A 17986-nucleotide genomic window follows, 5' to 3' on the forward strand; every position below is an offset into this window, starting at 1 on the left:
TCTGAGTGAAACTGTATTAGCTTATACTTTAAAAAATACCCTTTTTGGGGCTGGGTTTGTGGCTCAGTGGCAGAACGCTCGCCTAGCATGTTCGAGGCCCTGGGTTTGATCCTCAGCACCACATAAAAATAAAATAAAGGTATTGTGTCCAACTACAACTCAAAAATAAAATTTAAAAAAATTTAAAAAATACTCTTTTGCTAGCATAGAACAGATTCATCCTAGAGTTCTTGTCCTGATATTACCGAACAGCAAACTCCAAGTGTACAAAATAGATATCCTGCTTTCTGGATTTGGGTACAGCACTAAGAGACAATTAATAGACACATTCTCAAAATACCTACCTCACTATAGGAGTGTGAAAGACAGAAGCTGCTTAGTTACAAAGGTTAATTAATGCAAGTTCTCAAGATAATAAATCAATAGAAAACAGCCCAATGAAACAAGTTAAAAATATATTATTAATATATTTATTAAATATAAATAAATATATGTATTAAAAATAAATAAATATATTTATTAAAAATATATTTCTCTTTCAACATCCAAGGGATGGAATTTGCAATCATGTTAGGGCTTGATAGTGAGTAAAGCCACCGTTCCTGGTCCCTGTTCCCACTTTTTATGGAAACTTTTATTCTTTCATTTTTTTTAATATTTATTTTTTAATTGTAGTAGGACACAATACCTTTGTTTTATTTATTTATTTTTATGTGGTGCTGAGGATCGAACCCAGGGCCCTGCACGTGCTAGGCGAGTGCTCTACTGCTGAGCCACAACCCTAGCCTGGGAATTTTTATTTTTTTGTGTACAAATGAGACATAACACTGTTGGTATTCGCACGGCTATTGCTAATAAGTCATGCTTTTCTACCTCTCTCTGCTTTTCTTTTTTTTTCTGCAGTCCCGGGAGCCTTGCACATGCTAGACAAGCACTCTATCACTGAGCCACATCCTCCTTAGCTTCCGACATCTTTTGAAGAAAATGACAACCAACCAAACAACAACAAAAACAAAGAGAAGAAACAAGAAAGAAAATTTGTGCACTCTGAGGTTCTGTGGGACTCGGCAGTCTAATAACTACGACTTTCTAGTTCCTCTAGAGGAAAAGAAGGAACAATCCGATCGCCAATAGCATTTTTACGGAGGGGTGACATTTATCTAATTATTGGCAGAGGGCATTTAAACATTTACCTAGGTGTCTTTGCAGAAATGTGCAAAACACCACCTTCCTTCACCTTCCGACTTGTTTCCAATACTCTGAAGGCTAAAGTTCATTCACTGAGTATCTGTTTTGATTCAAGACACTGTGCCACACACTCTGCGCTGGGAGAGAAGGATGCCTCTACAGGGGCCAGAAGAAACACTGTGGATGAATCTCTCTTGATGTCCGACTGGCTGCATCCTTTCTGCCAGAGCAGACAGGTCTCAGCTTCCTACCCGGCCACCTCTGCCCTTGCAGCACTTCTGACTGACCTGCCCTTTCTGCGATCCAGCTTTTGCTGAGCTGAGTTAACTGAAACTGGAAGCCCTGAGTGCTCTTCTCGTGGCCAGACCCAGGGGCCTCTCGTGCATTTTCAATCTGCTCCCATTAGGAGGACTCCCCCACCTTCCACACACTGGACCACCTCCACCCTTTTCCTTTAAAAAATGTCTCCTCCTGGTTTTTCTTTCTTGGCGGACCCCTTTCTGCTGTTTCCCAGATCTCTCTGCCGGTCCTTCCTGGGTGCACACTCTGCTGTTCCTATTACAGCTTCCCCCCAACCAGCAACAGGTACTAGTGAGTCCTCCTTTCTCTTTCTTGAGTTTAGATCTTTATTTTGCTCGCCTTCCGGTCTTCCTTTATACACGGAGGCTCCGTGTTCCTTAAACACAAATAAAACTTCCAAACCAGCTCTTCTTCCTGTGTCCCCCCTACCCTCCAACTTGGTCCATCTATTCTGTGGTCACCCAGAGGAGATGCCCAGATCAGTCTGTGATAACCTCTCTCCTCTCAGACACTTTGACTTCTTGGTCACAGCTCACTTCCTCCCATCTCACCTCCCCAGTGCTCCCAGCATAGCATTTGTCTTCTGATGGAAAGATCCCTGGTTCTTTCCCCTCCCTCTCTTGCTGCTGTGAGAGGGGTGGTGTTGAGTCATACAGACCTAAGCACTCCCTTGCTTTTCAAGGCAGACTGCGTGTCCCAGGAAGGGATAAATCACGCAGAAGAGGAAGCACAAGGAATCCAGAAAGTCTTATGGAAGACAAGACTTTTGAACTGTCAGGGAACATAAGGGCATGATCTATAGAGGCCCCGGATGTTTACAAACACAGAACAAAGCAGTTTGCTTGAAGTTCTGCTCTGAAGAAGGCAGAGTGGGAAGATGGTGAGGGGGGCTCCTCAATGATCCATCATCTATGCCATGCGGGTTTGAGTGACAGAGCTGTCTTGCGCATTAGGACTCTTTCGTCTTTTCTGAAGTTGACATTTGGGTAATTTTCCTTCCTACCATAAAGATCAAGGATGCTTGGCTCTGTTGCTTTGGGCCCATGGAAGCACATCATAGTGGGAGTGCATGGCAAAAGAGGCCCCTTCACTTCGTGGTGGGCAGGAAGCAAAGAGAGACAGGAGGGGGCGGGCCCTGGTATTCTCTTCAAGAGCACGCCCCCAATGACCTAACCTCCTTGCAATAGGCCCCTCCTCCTAAACATTCTGCCCTTCCCAGTAGTGCCACAGGCTGGCAACCAAGGCTTTAACACATAAACCTCGGAGGGGGGCCCTTATCTAAACCATAGCAAAGGTTAGAGAAGACAAATATTAGGTTAAATTGAAATACATTTTCCATTTAGCTTTTTTTTTCTTTCTCAATATATACTAGAGCTATTTTCAAAGCATCAAGACAACTACCTTAAAAACGCTGAGTGCTGCAAAAACTGGTGAAACCATTTTTCTATATTTGATGAAGTCACTGAGAAATTATCTTTTAAGGTAGTCAGCTTTTTGTAAAAAAGAAAAACCCTTCACATTATTTATATCACTGGACATCTAATCAGCAAAGCTAAGGTTTTGCTCTTTTTTTTTTTTTTTAAAATGCTGCGGATTAAACCCAAAGTTTAAGCAGTTGCTCTCAGTGGAATCCCCAATGATCAGTCATTTTTTAAACTTACGTAAAGCACAATTTTTTAAAAATCAACTTTCAGTGTTCTAGGGCACATGTAACTGAACTGACTCCTAAGGAACCCAAGAACCTTTTCTCAGATTGTTTTTTAAATGCGCCGACCCTGGACTTACTACTGTTCCAGTCACACACAAAAGGCAGTTCTGGGGGCTGGGGTTGTGGCTCAGTGGCAGAGTGCCTTCCTTTTGCATGAAAGGCGCTGGGTTCAATCCTCAGCACCACATAAAAATAAATAAAATAAAGGCATTGTGTCCATCTACAACTAAAAAAAAAATATTTTTTAAAAAAGGAACAACAGAAATCTCAAAGTTGAAAGAATTCAGTGCTCACCAGTTTCAGTAATATTCCAATTATATCCCCCAGGACCCTTAGAATTTTTTGACAATTACTTCAGAATCTGCCTTCAAATATATTAACTAGATTAAACAGAGACCAAAGAGCAGAAATAATAGTGATGTAGAATGGGGTGAACTTACTTTGGGGGATGTTCTTTTTTTTCTTGCAGACACTGAAAACTGATTTTTGGCATAATACTAGATGCCTCTTTTGGTAACTAAAAAGACATTTTATATGAACGGAAAAATCATGACTATTGCCTTATATTGGACAAAGTAATGAGTTTTTTTGTTTGTTTGTTTTTTTTTTTTTTTTGCTTTTGTTTTGCAGTAGTAGGTATTGAACCCAGGGCCTCTTGCATGCTTCAACTATAGTCCCCAAGTCATGAATTTTAAACAGTGACTATAACTACCTAGAAGACTTTGTGTTTAGAAATGTTTACTTCATCAGAATAACAGGCATCACTTATCAAGTGTTATGTCTCCTTTCTTGGGCTCAGAGAATCTCAATGCTTTCTTTCCTGTGCAAAGGACACACTGCCATAAAAACCTACAAGGAGGGTTTTCTTAGTCAAGTTTGCAATCCTTTTAAGGGTTGAGCTGTCTAGGTCTCTCATGTACTGATATTCAATTCCTAATTTTTTCTTGCCTTTGCAAAAACTGAACACTTCGTCAAGATTGCCCCTCTCTCAAAACAGAATAACCTAATTGTTGCATGAAGTCAAAAGATGACCGTGTTATTGAGTTTATGGTAGCTCTCCAATTTTTCTGGGAGGAGGTAATTATTCCACCCATACTACATACACTGGGCTTTTTTTTTTCAGGGCTAGGAAAAGAACCCAGGGTCTCCTGCACACTAAGCATGCACTCTACCACTGAGCTAAACCACTAGCCAGTAGGTTGGGCTATGAATAATATTTGCCTACAAATAATAAGCATCCAGGGATATATTTTATGTGAACTTTTGCTCTGCCTGTAAACAGCAGGAAACCTTTTACATCAACATGTGCAGTTCCTGAAAGTATTAGGAATTATATTTCACAAGAATGTGTGAAGTGACAATTGTTTTAATTGGCAAAAAAACCCCACAAACAAACAAAAAACCAGTATTATGAGTAGAATGGGCAGGTTTCCTGAGCTATCTTGATGATAATGACCTCAGAGTCCAGGGTTTCTTCATAAAGATAAAATAAGTTTATTGGAACTTGATTGCATCACGTAAAATAGAGAGCTCTCTTGACTTGAAAACTTGCCCTTATGTTTTATGAGGCTTGAAATAAAAAGGAGACGGATGGAATTCAACCAGCAAATTATTTTGCAATCAGTGACTGCAGTTGTACTAAGCAGATGTGGTCAACTGTTGAGGAAAGTTGGACCAAATTCCTGTCCTGTCCAACGCTGTTGATAGCTCTATTCATAAGAGATTCTTGCCTTTGGAGGAACTGATCTATGCTAACAACTCTAATTCTGCAAACTATTTTTAAAGGGTAGAGTATCAACCAATCAGCGGTTTCCAGATATCTTGATGATTTCCATTGTGAAAACCAAACATCTGCACTACAGAACAACAACAAAAAATTAATCAGATAGATGAGGATTGACTTCAAAGATGAAATTTTTACCAGATCAGTTTTGAGAGAGATGAAAGCAAACGCAAGACACAAATCAGAGTTGAGGATGGATACAGTGGTAGAGTGTGTGTTTACCAGGGGCAAGGCCTTGGGTTTGATTCCCTGAAGAAAGGGAGGAATGAACGATAGATGGAAGGAAGGGAAACAAGATACCAAAGGAAACGAAACTTTGGATTCCATTTGGTCACTTTGAAATGTTTTATCTCTTGAACCCATAATGATTAATTTCTCTCTCTCTCTCTCTCTCTCTCTCTCTCTCGGTACTGGGCAATGGATACAGAGGTGCTTTAGTACTGAGTGATATCCCCAGCCCTTTTATTGGTAAGTTGCTGAGGCTGACCTTGAACTTGCAATCCTCCTGTTTCCTGAAGCCAAGGACAGAGCTGCACTCTTCTTTGCATAGGAAGGAAGGAAGGAAGGAAGGAAGGAAGGAAGGAGAGGAGGAGGAGGAGGAACATAAATCTAAATTCTGATATGCCACTTAAAATTCCATTTACAGGATTCTTCAAGATTTTCTTACATTTAACTTAGAAACTGCTGATACACATTAAGTATAATTCTGTTTTAGAGCAGCATAAAATGAATCATGATAATCACTGCCTTTATTTTAAAACAGTATAGTCTTCCCCCTCCCCCCTCCCCCTCCCCCTCCCCCCTCCCCCCTGGTTTTCAAGTCTTTTCTCCCATCATCACCGCAGAGGCTCAGCATCAAAGAGAAGGACTCTATACTAAGAGTTTAAAATCACTGACCTAAGTGAGAAATGTCTTCTTGGCACGTGATACTCTGAAACCTGATGTTTTGTGGGGAAACTGCACGCATTGCCATCAAGGGCCCTGGTGCCTGCTGACCTGGCAGACACCAAGTGTATGACAAGATTTTGGTGACAAGTGTTCACTTACCGTTATGAGACATCCCCACGGCCAGGCATTTCTGAAATCGACAGTACTGACATTTATTTCTACTTTTTTTGTGGATCCGACAGTTGAGATCACACCTATCATAAATAAGCTTCAATCGGATGGTCCTCCGGAAGAAACCCTGCAAAGGGATTTGGGAGAAAAAAAAAAAAAAAGAAAAGAAGTGAATTTTTTTTTTTTTTTTTAAAGTCTTTAGGACACTTGGAAGCAAAGTCCCCTAGCTAGAGGGACGTAGGCGTGGGTATCAGAAGAGGCAGGTTCTTAAAGCAGTTTTACCAACTGGAGGCAAGTCCCTCAGGCTCTCTGGAACTTGTTTCTTTGTTATTAAAAAATAAAAATATATATTTAAAAAAAAGGAGCCAGAGGATGGATCTCCAGTGTGCTTTTTTAGCTCTCAGATGGACGGAGCACATCCAACTGATGTCACTTTGTGTACCCTGGCTCCGTGTTTGCTTTTCAGCCAGCTCTGGATTTAATGTAATGCAAATAAAACACCATGTAATCAGTCCAGCCTTTCTGCAAACCATTCCAACAGCAGGCCCCGGCCTTTATAATTTGTGTTAAAACAGTTTGGCAAAGTTAGAATCATTTCATTCTAAAACATGATCGGGGCCAATAAAAATCCACATGTGGATAATTTTTTTTTTTTTAAATTCTCTATGTTGCATAATTTCCTGCTGAATGTTTCATTTATTTGTACGGTTGAAAGAGAGCCTCGCTGTCGGAGCCTACAGACAGAGATAGTAGGAAATAATGAGACAAGTGATATAGAAATCCTCAGAGAATCTGCTATCTCAAAATGGCAAGCACGCCCATTTGGGGCAAAGGGGATTTTTTTTCTGCTCCATTTGCCACATCTTTTGAGGGGTGAATGGGAAAGGTTTGCAATCAGAAATGTCTTCTCACTCCATTTTTGGGAGTTAAACAGATTCCTATTCATTTCTCTAGTGTTCCTCTTCCTGAAAGAATTCAAACTGATCAGGTCCCCTTTGGTACGAAAACCACTGGTTTGGTATTGGCGCAGCAGCCACTGGTGTGCACCCTGACTTTCTCCAGAATTTCATCTTTAAATCTTGGTGTGCAGGTTCTACTCCTTACTTGATGTCTTTGCTTGGAAACCCAATGGCCATCTCCACTCCAGCCTGTCCAAAACTAGAGTCCTGATCGTCCCCTGTGAATGATACCATTCCATCCTCTCCAGCCAAAGATCTCTAAAGTCACTCCTGACTTCTTTCTCTCAGATGGGAAGCTCTTTTTTTTTCTAAATACAGGTTGAATAACCCTTGGGAACGATGCTCAAAAATTTTGGAGGGCTATGGATTTTGGCTTAGGGACTCAGCCCGAATATACTTGCCCATCAGCCTCAATGTAATTTTGGGTCATATCTCACCTTCTCAACGAGCCTCAACCACCCTAACGAGTACTACGGCCTGCCTCTGCCCACTTCTCTTTGAGAACTCTCGGTCCCCTTTACTGTGCTATAGTTTATCTGGTTTCCGACAGCGATTATGAGTTTTCATATATCACAGAAATTTCCTATGATGTTCAAGGTTTCCGTCCGGCCCCTCCCTGCTTCTCAATTAAAAATCATGAGCTACATGGGGGTGGGGATGGTCTCTTTTACCCCTGGACACACGCAACACCTACAGTCGCACTCTGTTAAAGTGACACCCATGCCACTTCACTTCCCTTCTGGCCTCACCTGAGCACCGGAGGATGAGCAAAGCACATCCCTCTCTGACAGCTGGTGACCCTAAAATGTGACAGACCTTACAAGGATCACTGGCATGCTCTTTTCTTCTAATATTTTTTTCTCTTCTGATGAAACGTGATATTAATTACCAATGAAGGAAATCAGCAATCATAAAGCACAGGAGATGTCACACATGAACCTATTTTCTGACACTAGACTTAAAATCATGACAGCAACTTGCATTTATGTCTGTATTGTTCCAACCCTTGCTCCCTGTCCTCCCTGGACAAAACAATCACTATTCTCTATTTTGTGTGGATTGTTTCCTTGCCCATTAGGACAAGCCAACTTTATCCACTAGCATGTGAAACGACACAACATTTTGTTTCATTAAGCTTGTTCTGAGGCCTTGAGTGATTTCATACAATATGTAATGGAGGGGGGAATCTCTCTCTTTGTTTTTATAAATTGAGTATTTCGTTTCCAAAATTTATTCACTTTCCAGTGAAAAACCATCCGATTTATTCATTTTCTTTTATATTTTTATTGGTGCATTACAGTAGTATAATTTACTTATTTTCACAATTATATACTATTTCATTTTATGAGTATACCACGATTTATTAACCTACTCCTATGGTGACGGCTATTAGCATCATTGCCAATTTTTAGCTGTTATGAGCAGTGCTTCTATAAATATCCTCGTAAACATTTTACGATGTACATGTTATAAGAATTATGTTGGCATGCTCCCTTGGGCAGCACATATACCAAAATTGGAACGGCACAGAGAAGATTAGCATGGCCCCTTCGCAAATTCATGAAGCATTCCAGTTTTTCTATACCCAAAGGATTTAAAATCAGCATACCACATTAATGTTTATAGCAGCACAAATCACAATAGCTAAACTGTGGAACCAACCTAGCTGCCCTTCAACAGATGAATGGATAAAAAAAACTGTGGTATACGTACACAATGGAATATTATTCAGCATTAAAAGAATAAAATTATGGAATCTGCAGGTAAATGGATGGAGTTGGAGAATATCATGCTAAGTGAAGTAAGCCAATCCCCCCAAAAATCAAAGGTCAAATGTTCTCTCTGATAAGTGGATGCTGATCCACAACGGGGGTAGGGGGCATGGGAAGAATGAAGGAACTTTGGATTGGGCAAAGGGGAGGGAGGAGGGGAGAGGGTATGGGAGGTAGGAAAGATGGTGTATGAGAAGAATATCATGACCCTAGGTAAATGTGTGATTGCACACATGGTGTGAGTCTACATTGTGTACAACCAGAGAAATGAAAAGTTGTGCTCCATTGGTGTACAATGAAACAAAATGCAGTCTGCTGTCATGTATGACTAATTAGAAAAAAATTTTTTGAAAAATGTTAATTAAGAAAAAGAATTACCTTGGCATGGAGTTTCTATAGTGTACGATATATGAATGTTAAATTTTATAAGATAATGCTAAATTGTTTTCCGAAGTGCTTATACATAAATTCACCCTTCCACAAATAGTTTATGAAAATTCTAGTCTCTTTCCAACACTTGGTGTTGACTTCTTTGGTTTTATTTTGTTGAGACAGGGTTTTCCTATGTTGGTGAGGTTGGCCCCAAATTCCTGGTCTCACGTGATCCTCCTGTCTCAGCCTCCTGAGTTGTTGGCATTACAGGCATGAGCCATCAAGCTGGGCCCACCTTCTTTCTTTAAACAATTAAAAAAATTTTATATATATATATTTTAGTTGTAGATGGACACAATGCTTTTATTTTGTTTTATTTATTTATATGGTGCTGAGGATAGAACCAGGGCTTCAAATGTACAAGGCAAGTGTTCTACCGCTGAGCCACGACCCCAGTCTGCCTCTTTAAACAATTTTTACATAGTTGTTGTGGATTCTGTTTCAGGCACCAGTAATTTCTGCTTTCCTTGGGTAGGAGACAGATGGTAATAAATTTGTATCATTTTTTTTCATTTTTGATGAACTTCATTCAAGGTGACCGGCACCTCCTATTGCTTGCAAATACTTTATTTTGAAATTATCCCCTGACTTTGTGGAAATCCTGTAGTTCACATTGAGAATTCTTTCCTTCAAAGAGATTTTGCAAAGGCTTCTGCTAAATGCCACTGACTTATGACCTGCAGATGCCCCTGAGGATCCTGGCTCAATCCAAAAACCCCAGGCTCAGCTTCCCCTCACTGATGGCTCAGAACACAGAGACAGGCACCTGTCTTTGGGGAAGTACTGCACCTTGCCACCTCTATGGGAGTCTGTTAGGAAGGAACTGCCCCTGCAAGTTTCCCTGTAGCTCCTGGCTCAAGACCTAGGGCTTTGTTCATTTCTTTTGTGTCATGTTGACACTGTTGTCTTAGAGGCCTCTTGTGAGATCGGCAATATCTCAAAGATTAGGTCCCATGTTGTATCTGCTGGAAGCAGAACCCACTTTAATTTTCAAAAGATTCGAGGACCTCTGGGATTACAAAGCTGTGGTTTTCTTTTCCCATGTATTACTAGAAAGCTAATGTACAGAACTGTTTCCACTGAAAAATGTTGGTCAAAACTTTGATTTTTGCCACTGTGAACATATGTAGTTTATGATGTTCCGTGACTTCGGATTTTCATTTTTAAAAATCAGTATCAATGGTTGAAATGCTGCTTGGCGTACTGACAGAGGGGTGGGTCACGGAGTACTCAGTTATTTGGCATGGCTAGACAGGAAGTTTTTTTGATAAGAGAATCATGTTATTTAAGTTTAACCCTCATGGTGCCCATTTTTAGTCTGCCTCCTATGATGCCTTTCAGAGGTGAATCATATTCTCTTTTGTGATGATTCGGGATCTTTCAATGCTACAGAATGGCGGTTCTGAGTATCACTTATGAACTGGATATGTGAATTCCTGAACTGAGTGTCTCTAGACACACACCCTGAACTTGCTTTTACTGTTTCTTTTTTCCACTACCTTCAAGATAACTGATTGTTTTCTTATCTTTTGACTCTTCCAAGAAATGAGAAGATGTAGGATATTACTGAGTGTTTTTTTTTTTTTTTTAAAGAGAGAGAACAGAGCCAACTTCTCCAAAGTTCCTTCATGATAAAGAAACTCCCAAACAATACTCTATTATTTCATGGTACCTAAGACAATGCACAGTTTCAACTTTCATTCTTATTTTTCTTATTCTTTTAACAACTTCCTTTTCGGGGCATGTGAGTTTGGGGGATGAAGAGCACTGGGGTCACTGTTTCAGAAAACGGTTCTGTGTATATATATATTTATTCTAAAGACTCCATATTTGTCTGTGAGAAGGCAATTCCTGGTTTTATTTCTTTTTTTTTCTTTTTCTGGCTTTTAAGTTTTTTCCAACTTCTCCTGAATTAATTAATTTTTTTAAACAAAATTTCAGGTGCAATGAGGCTTCAGAATGGCCTTGTTAATTTTCACAATGAGATTCAAAGCCCTGTGTGTCCCATGGAATGGGCCAAGGGGAAGCTGAATCAATGAGCTGCTACAGGCAGACAGGAATATATTTAAAACCCTTCCTGGGCACTCTCAGAGAAGAGGAAAGGGTTAAGAAGAGGTGGGGGAGGGAAGGGTAAGAGAGGTAATGGGGGGGGATATGATTGAAGTATGTTATAGGCATACAGAAATAAATAAACACAATGAAATATGTTATTTTGTATAATTAATATAAATGCATGTGTGTGCGTGCGCGCGCGTGCACACACACATACACCCACCCACCCACCACAAACACCCTTCTTGAGGTAGGGTCTTATGTAGAAGTATAAAAGGAGATGACTTTGTAAGGTACAGTAGATTTTCTTTACTTATATCTTTAGGTAAATCTATGGCTCTAAATGATCATTTACTGAAGATTCAAAAATATGATTGCTACAGTTGGGATATGGTTTGAATGCAACCCCCAAGGGATCATATATTGAAATGTAACCCCCTGTGAGGGATTAAGGGTGTAGCAACTTAATCCGACAACGGTGTTTGGAGATGGGGTCTTGGGAAGTGATTAGGATTAGATAAGGTGGTCAGGAAGGAACCCCCATGATTGAATTCTGATGGTTTTATAAGAAGAGGGAGAAGGACCAGAAGACACATGACCACACATACATGCACAGCTGCCCACAAATGTGCTCCCTGTCTTTTGCCATGATGGGCCCTGGGCTGCACTGAGATTCTGCATCAAGAAGGACACCACCAGATGTGGGCCTTTGACCTTGGATCAGAACCATGAGCCAAATACACCTCTTTTCTCTGTAAGTACACCGCCTCAGGTATTTCATTCATTAATTAAAATTGACTAATATAATAATAACTTACTAAAAAAATTATCTAACTTGTAAGCACTAAATGATAGCTTTGCAAACTCTAAGGCATATCTATCTTTTAGTAGCAAAGGTTTGATTTTGCATAAGTCCGCATATGAACACACCTAAGAATCTGCCACTATTTCATTTTATTCTAAACCAAGTCTACTCATTCCTAACTGTTCCATTTTTGACAAGGACCACTAAAACAAACCTGCCTCATTGTAAAGTTATTTAGGATCTACCAACAACTACCATATGCAATGTTGCTACTCCTTTCAATCTATAAGTTAGTCTGCAACTTTATGATCAACTTGATTTTAATTATGGGTATACCCAGTATTCTACAAAATGGCAAATATGAAACTGCCAAAGCACTTTTTTTTTTTGAGGCAGGGGAGTACTGGGCACCGGGGGTTGAACCCAGCAGTGTTTAACCACTGAGCCATATCCCCAACCCTTTTTAAAATTTTATTTTGAGACAGGACCTTGTTAAATTGCTTAGGGCCTCACTAAGTTGCTGAGGCTGGCTTTGAACTTTCAATCCTCCTGCCTCAGCCTCCTGAACTACTGGGATTACAGATGTACACCACTGCCCCAGCTTCCAAAACACCTTTTAAAATTCATATAGATGAGTCAAGCACATTTGCTAATTTCATTTTCTTGGTTTTCATTAAACATTGGTGATAAGGAGACATCTTGGATTACCAATAGCCACTGGTCTAATGGGGCTGTATTCGGGAGGTGGCAACAGATTTGTGTAGGTCTTGAAGACAAAGAATGAGTCACTGGGCTTCTTCAGCCTCAATGCCCTGTAACAAGTGGTTTTCAAACTTTCTGATCTCCTTGAATCTTTAAAGAATGACTGAAGACCCTAAAGAACTTTTATTTATGTGGATCACATCTACTGATACTTTTCAGACTGAAAATTAAAACTGACAAAAAATTGTTTGAGACAGGGGGTCTTGCTATGTTGCTCAGGGTAGCCTCAAACTCCTGGGCTGAAGGGGTCCTCCTGCCTCAGCCTCCCAAGGAGCTAGGATCACCATGGTTCCTACCCAAAACACAGAAATCACTATATCTAATAACAGACAAGCACACATGCCGTAAGCTATCAGAAGCATTGTTGTAACCCCAAATCATGTAGCTTTCAGAGCATTCTGTTATACTTCTGAGAGAATGATAATTTAATATTAATTTAATATTATTAAGAAATAATTTAATATTACTTATATTTAATTTTTATATTTTATAATATATTAATAATTTAATATTATTAAGAAAACATCCTCAAACTTCTGAATGGCTTGAAAGAGTCTTAGGTGCCTCTCCTGGTCCCTGTATGTATCATACTTCTGGAACTATTGACTCGTACTTGGAGAGGTCAGAATATATTGTCGCATTCACAGTTTTCTTACTCTTGTCTTTACAAGGCACAGGTGTCTATCTTTCCTCTGCAGGGGAACATGACTTTTTTTGCATTTTACTCTAGGAATTCTGTCATCTACATTTTGGATGATAAGCAAATTTTCCTCTATTGGTCGTTTTTTTTTTTTTTTTTTTTTTTTGGGGGGGGGTGGTGATTTTTATCTATGGTAGATGGGTACTTACATGTTTTCTTCAGGCATTCTGCTTTTGGGTTCTGGGGATTGAACCCAGGGGCACTTTACCACTGAGATGCGTCCCTTACCCTTTTTTATTTATTTATTTTTTTTATTTTGAGATGGATTTCACTAAATTAGCTGAGGCTGGTCTTGAACTTGCAAACCTTCTGCCTCCGCCTCCTGAGTTGCTGGGATTACAGGCATGAGCCACTGTGCCTGAGTATTCTACAGACTTTATGAAGTGTTTATCCTCTATCTCTGCCTTCTCTCTCTATATATATATATTTATATTTTTTTGTTTGTTCGGTGGAGCTGGGGATGGAACTCAGGACTTGCCATGCTAGACGATTCCCTCCACCATTGAAGCCACATCCCCAGCCACACGCATGTACTAATGTTCATGAATCAACATGACCCAAACCGACGGTTTCTTTAGATAAATATGGTTCAGAATTGAGCAACAACTTACTCAAAACACTGTAAATCCTAACTCAATAAAATGACACGGTCTTGTTATCATTTAGATCTTAGGCCACTGACTGTTTTCACTGAGAACTGTAGATATTCGAATTTGGTTCTAATCATAGAACGAAGGAGTTTAAGTATCTTAGATGAGCGGCTCTCTTGCCAGGAGTATATTGAGGAGTCATTTTGAAATTCAGAACTTCAGAGATGAGTCAGAGCTTGGACGGCCGACACAGCCAAGCCGTTCAACACATGAGGCGGCCTGGGGCTGGTGTGATATGACTGGCTGGTGACTTTGAGCAAGTGGGCACAGGGGATGAATGGTTTGTCACTTTGTAAAACATGAGGTTGCCTTTATAGTAATAAACTAATAGAACTAAAAGGACTGTAGTGACCATCTGCTCCAATTCCACCACTTTATAGATGAGGAAATTCTGGAAGAACGTGGCTAAATAATGATTTTCGTAGAGGCGCCTGAACCAAGACTGGTGCACACTCACAAGAGTGAAAATTCATTTCCCTTTTAGTCCCATTCTCCCCAGATGTCCTGGCTCCTGCCTACCTACTGTTCCATATCTTTACTTTCATACTATTGATTCACTGATTACAGTGTTATTTTAAAAGACTGAATATCAAAATACACGTGCATCAGCATATTTCCCTAATAAACTGGGGCATCACGTTAGGCAATGTCTGAATCCAATAGTGTCCCCTTCCTGAAGTGGTTGTACCTCTTTGCCTGTCCGCACAATACACGGCTCAAACTGATACTTGAATAAGGAAACAGAGAGCACCGGCTTAGAAGTTGATGTAGAGTCAGAGCCACATCCTACACCTCAATCTGCCAGTTACCAACTTTGGAAGGGCTGGCTAATCCATAATTTATTTTCTTTATTTTGTTTTATTATTATTACTTTTTGCGATATTGGTGATGGACCCCAGGGCCTTGCACATGTAGGTGAGTGCTCTACCCCGGAGTGGCATCCCCAAGCCCTCAATCTATAATTGCTTTATTTGTGATATGGCCATAAATAAGCTCCACCTTAGGGGGCTGTTATAAGGAATGAAATGATAAACACAAGTAACTTGTCAGCCCTTACGTTATATAAAAGATTACTTGGTACAGTGAAAACCACACTAGAGAATTCAGGAAATCTGGGTCCTGGTGCCGGCTCATCACTGACCATCTTACCATGACATCTTGGACGGACTGCTTTGTTAAAAAATAATAACAGTGCGCTGAGGTTGTGGCTCAGTGGTAGAGCGCTCGCTTAGCACATGCGAGGCCCTGGGTTCGATCCTCAGCACCACATAGAAATAAATAAAATAAAGGTACTGTGTCCAACTACAACTAAAAAAGAAATATTAAAAAAAAATAATAATGATAGTAAAAAGTCGGCAAGACACCAGGGCTGACATGAATCACTGCCAAAGGACCCACTTGCAGAAAGGTGAGCAGAGTGAAGCAATCCTGCTTTTATCAGTTTTCTTCTTAGACTTTTGAATATTCTATTACTTGAAGAATGGGTTTGGCTCCCACCTCGCAAAAAAAAAAAAAAAAAAATCTATGATCATTTGATCTTAATTCCTTGCAGTGAGTTTGCAAAGGGAAATGAAATAGGCACACCATCAGCCAACTTTTCCGAGGAGAGATTTTCGGGTTGTTACCTTGCACCCTTCGCAGGCGTGAACGCCGTAGTGGAACCCAGAAGCCTTATCTCCACACACGCGGCACTCGATGGCCATGAGCGAGTTGGAGGGCTCCTCATGGGGCCGATTGTAGATCTGAGTCTTTTCAGAATAATAAGGCGGGGACGCAGGTTCCACTTTGATCGCACCTGTGCAGAGAGAGAGAGAGAGAGAGGTGAGAAGATCGTTATCACCTGGAAAAGGACCCTGCAGGGGTGCCAGGGCTGGGTGGCCACCCGGACACCTTCAGGCCTCAGGGTGGAGGGCTCAGCAACATGCAAAGACCCAGGTGAAGGCAGACAACTATACAAGGCTTTGGCATCACAGGCCAGTCCCACACCTGGCACATGCGGAACCCTGGGTTCGCATGAAAATAAATAAATGAAAAAATAATGGTGTTGTGTCCAACTACGCCTAAGACATAAATATTAAAAAAAATAAATAAAACAGAGATCTGGATTAAGTGTGAAGTCCTCCAACTCCTCAACACCCCGAAAGACCAAACAGGTAAGAAAACAGGAACTTGAGACAACGTGGCTCGTCTGGCTAGGGATGTGCTGCCCTGGGTATGTGTCAGTGACAAATTTTATTTAAATCTTGCATACCAAAGGCCTCTTTTAGTATTCTGCTGTCATATATAGCAAAGCAGAATTTAAAGAAAAAGAAGAAGAAGAAGTCTTTTTAAGCCAGTCTAGGAAAAGGATCCCTGTCACCACCATGGGCCTCTTTGAAAGGTACAGGAAAGTAAGAACCCGGGTTTATCAACAGCTGAGAGTCGAGACAGAGAGTTTGCAAAATAAATAAATAAATAAATAAGATCTTTGAATGAATGCAGCAAGTCCTACCTTTTACTGGTTAGGTTCGGGCCTATTCAATTTCCATATTAGGCTAAAACCCCAAACCACACAGATAAATAGAACCAGCTATACCATTTATCTGAGAAATAAAACTAGAAATACAGGAAGTTCTGACTTATTGTCAAATAATGGTTGCCAATCACACAGTGGTGGCTCTGGACAACCAGCACATCAGCCCACGAGGAGGAGATGGACATCAAGGAAACAGCATCACGGAAATCATACTTTATCTTGAACAGTGCAGTCCTCATTTTTTTTTTTTTTCCTTGAGCCCGATGTTTGGATGTTGACTGAGTTCATGGCAAGAAGAGCTATAGGCTTTTGCAATGTTCACTTGTGAATTTTTTAAGATGACAACCTTAAAATGCTCATTTGAGCCTGAAAAGGCGGGTGTCAATGTAGATTTCACACATCACAGATTAGGGGTGGGAAAAAGAAACCGAGGGTCAGAGTAATTTACGGATGATAAGTTGTATATGATAACTTGCAACGGTTACCTATTAATTTAGAAGAAGCTGAAAGATGGGTGGACTCCACTCAGCCTGAGAGAGAAAAGGCAATGTAATCATCTTAGAAAATGCTAAGAAGGAAGCCAGCCAGAAAGGACAGAGAGAGAAAAGGGTCAAATGGACAAGATGGACCTGCTTCCACCTTCCTTTCTGGTATAAAGCAGAGACCTAAGATCTGGCTGATAATGGGAACCGCCTTCTCTCTAGAGTCCCAGCCTCTGGAGCGTGTACTCCAGGGTCACCGTGGTCTGAAACGTGAACAGAGGCATCTTACTTTGGTAGTCTTGGAGCTTCAGGTCATATTTATAATCAGGCACCATTGGATCAGCTCTCGTGAACGGGATGTCTTCGTAGTGGGGGGTGGAAATGCTGGAGAAGTCGACGGTGGTGAAGGGTTTGATGTCGAAGGAGCGGGAGTGGTCGTCCATCATGGAGAGGTCCATGGAGCTGATCCCAAAGTTGGTGGGCCAGAACGGCATCTCTGTGTCAACCATGGTGATTTCTGAAATGGCAAAGAGAAGGCTTATGAAGCCAGGGCCCGGAGAGCAGAGCCGTCTTCCAAAGACCCACAGAGGGGACACACAGAGAGACGCTGGCCAGGCAGTCTCATCCACGTTATGAGAACACAAACACAGTCTTTTTTTGGGGGGGTACTGGGGATTGAACTCAGGGGCATTCAACCACTGAGCCCTATCCCCAGCCCTATTTTGTATTTTACTTAGAGACAGGGGCTCACTGAGTTGCTTAGTGCCTCACTTTTGCTGAGGCTGGCTTGGAACTTGCGATCCTCCTGCCTCAGCCTCC

The 17986-nt window shown here is 40.9% G+C and overlaps 1 protein-coding gene and 1 pseudogene across 5 annotated transcripts in view; one reads left to right on the forward strand and one right to left on the reverse strand.

Moving 5' to 3' along the window:
• Pparg (peroxisome proliferator activated receptor gamma) overlaps window positions 1–17986 on the reverse strand; it is a 140097-nt gene that overhangs the window by 29964 nt on the left and 92147 nt on the right. For all 5 annotated transcript variants that reach the window (XM_076841041.1, XM_076841043.1, XM_076841042.1 and 2 more), the window contains 3 exons: window positions 17457–17684; window positions 15796–15965; window positions 6027–6165 (listed from right to left, as the gene is read on the reverse strand). In XM_076841041.1, coding sequence (XP_076697156.1) covers window positions 6027–6165; window positions 15796–15965; window positions 17457–17676 — 529 coding nt within the window. In that variant the 5' untranslated portion in view covers window positions 17677–17684. The remainder of the gene's footprint in view (window positions 1–6026; window positions 6166–15795; window positions 15966–17456; window positions 17685–17986) is intronic.
• On the forward strand, window positions 8484–8577 carry LOC143385725 (U6 spliceosomal RNA; annotated as a pseudogene).

Source organism: Callospermophilus lateralis, chromosome 20, assembly GCF_048772815.1.
Source record: "Callospermophilus lateralis isolate mCalLat2 chromosome 20, mCalLat2.hap1, whole genome shotgun sequence".
In the NCBI taxonomy this organism is placed as follows: Eukaryota; Metazoa; Chordata; class Mammalia; order Rodentia; family Sciuridae; genus Callospermophilus; species Callospermophilus lateralis.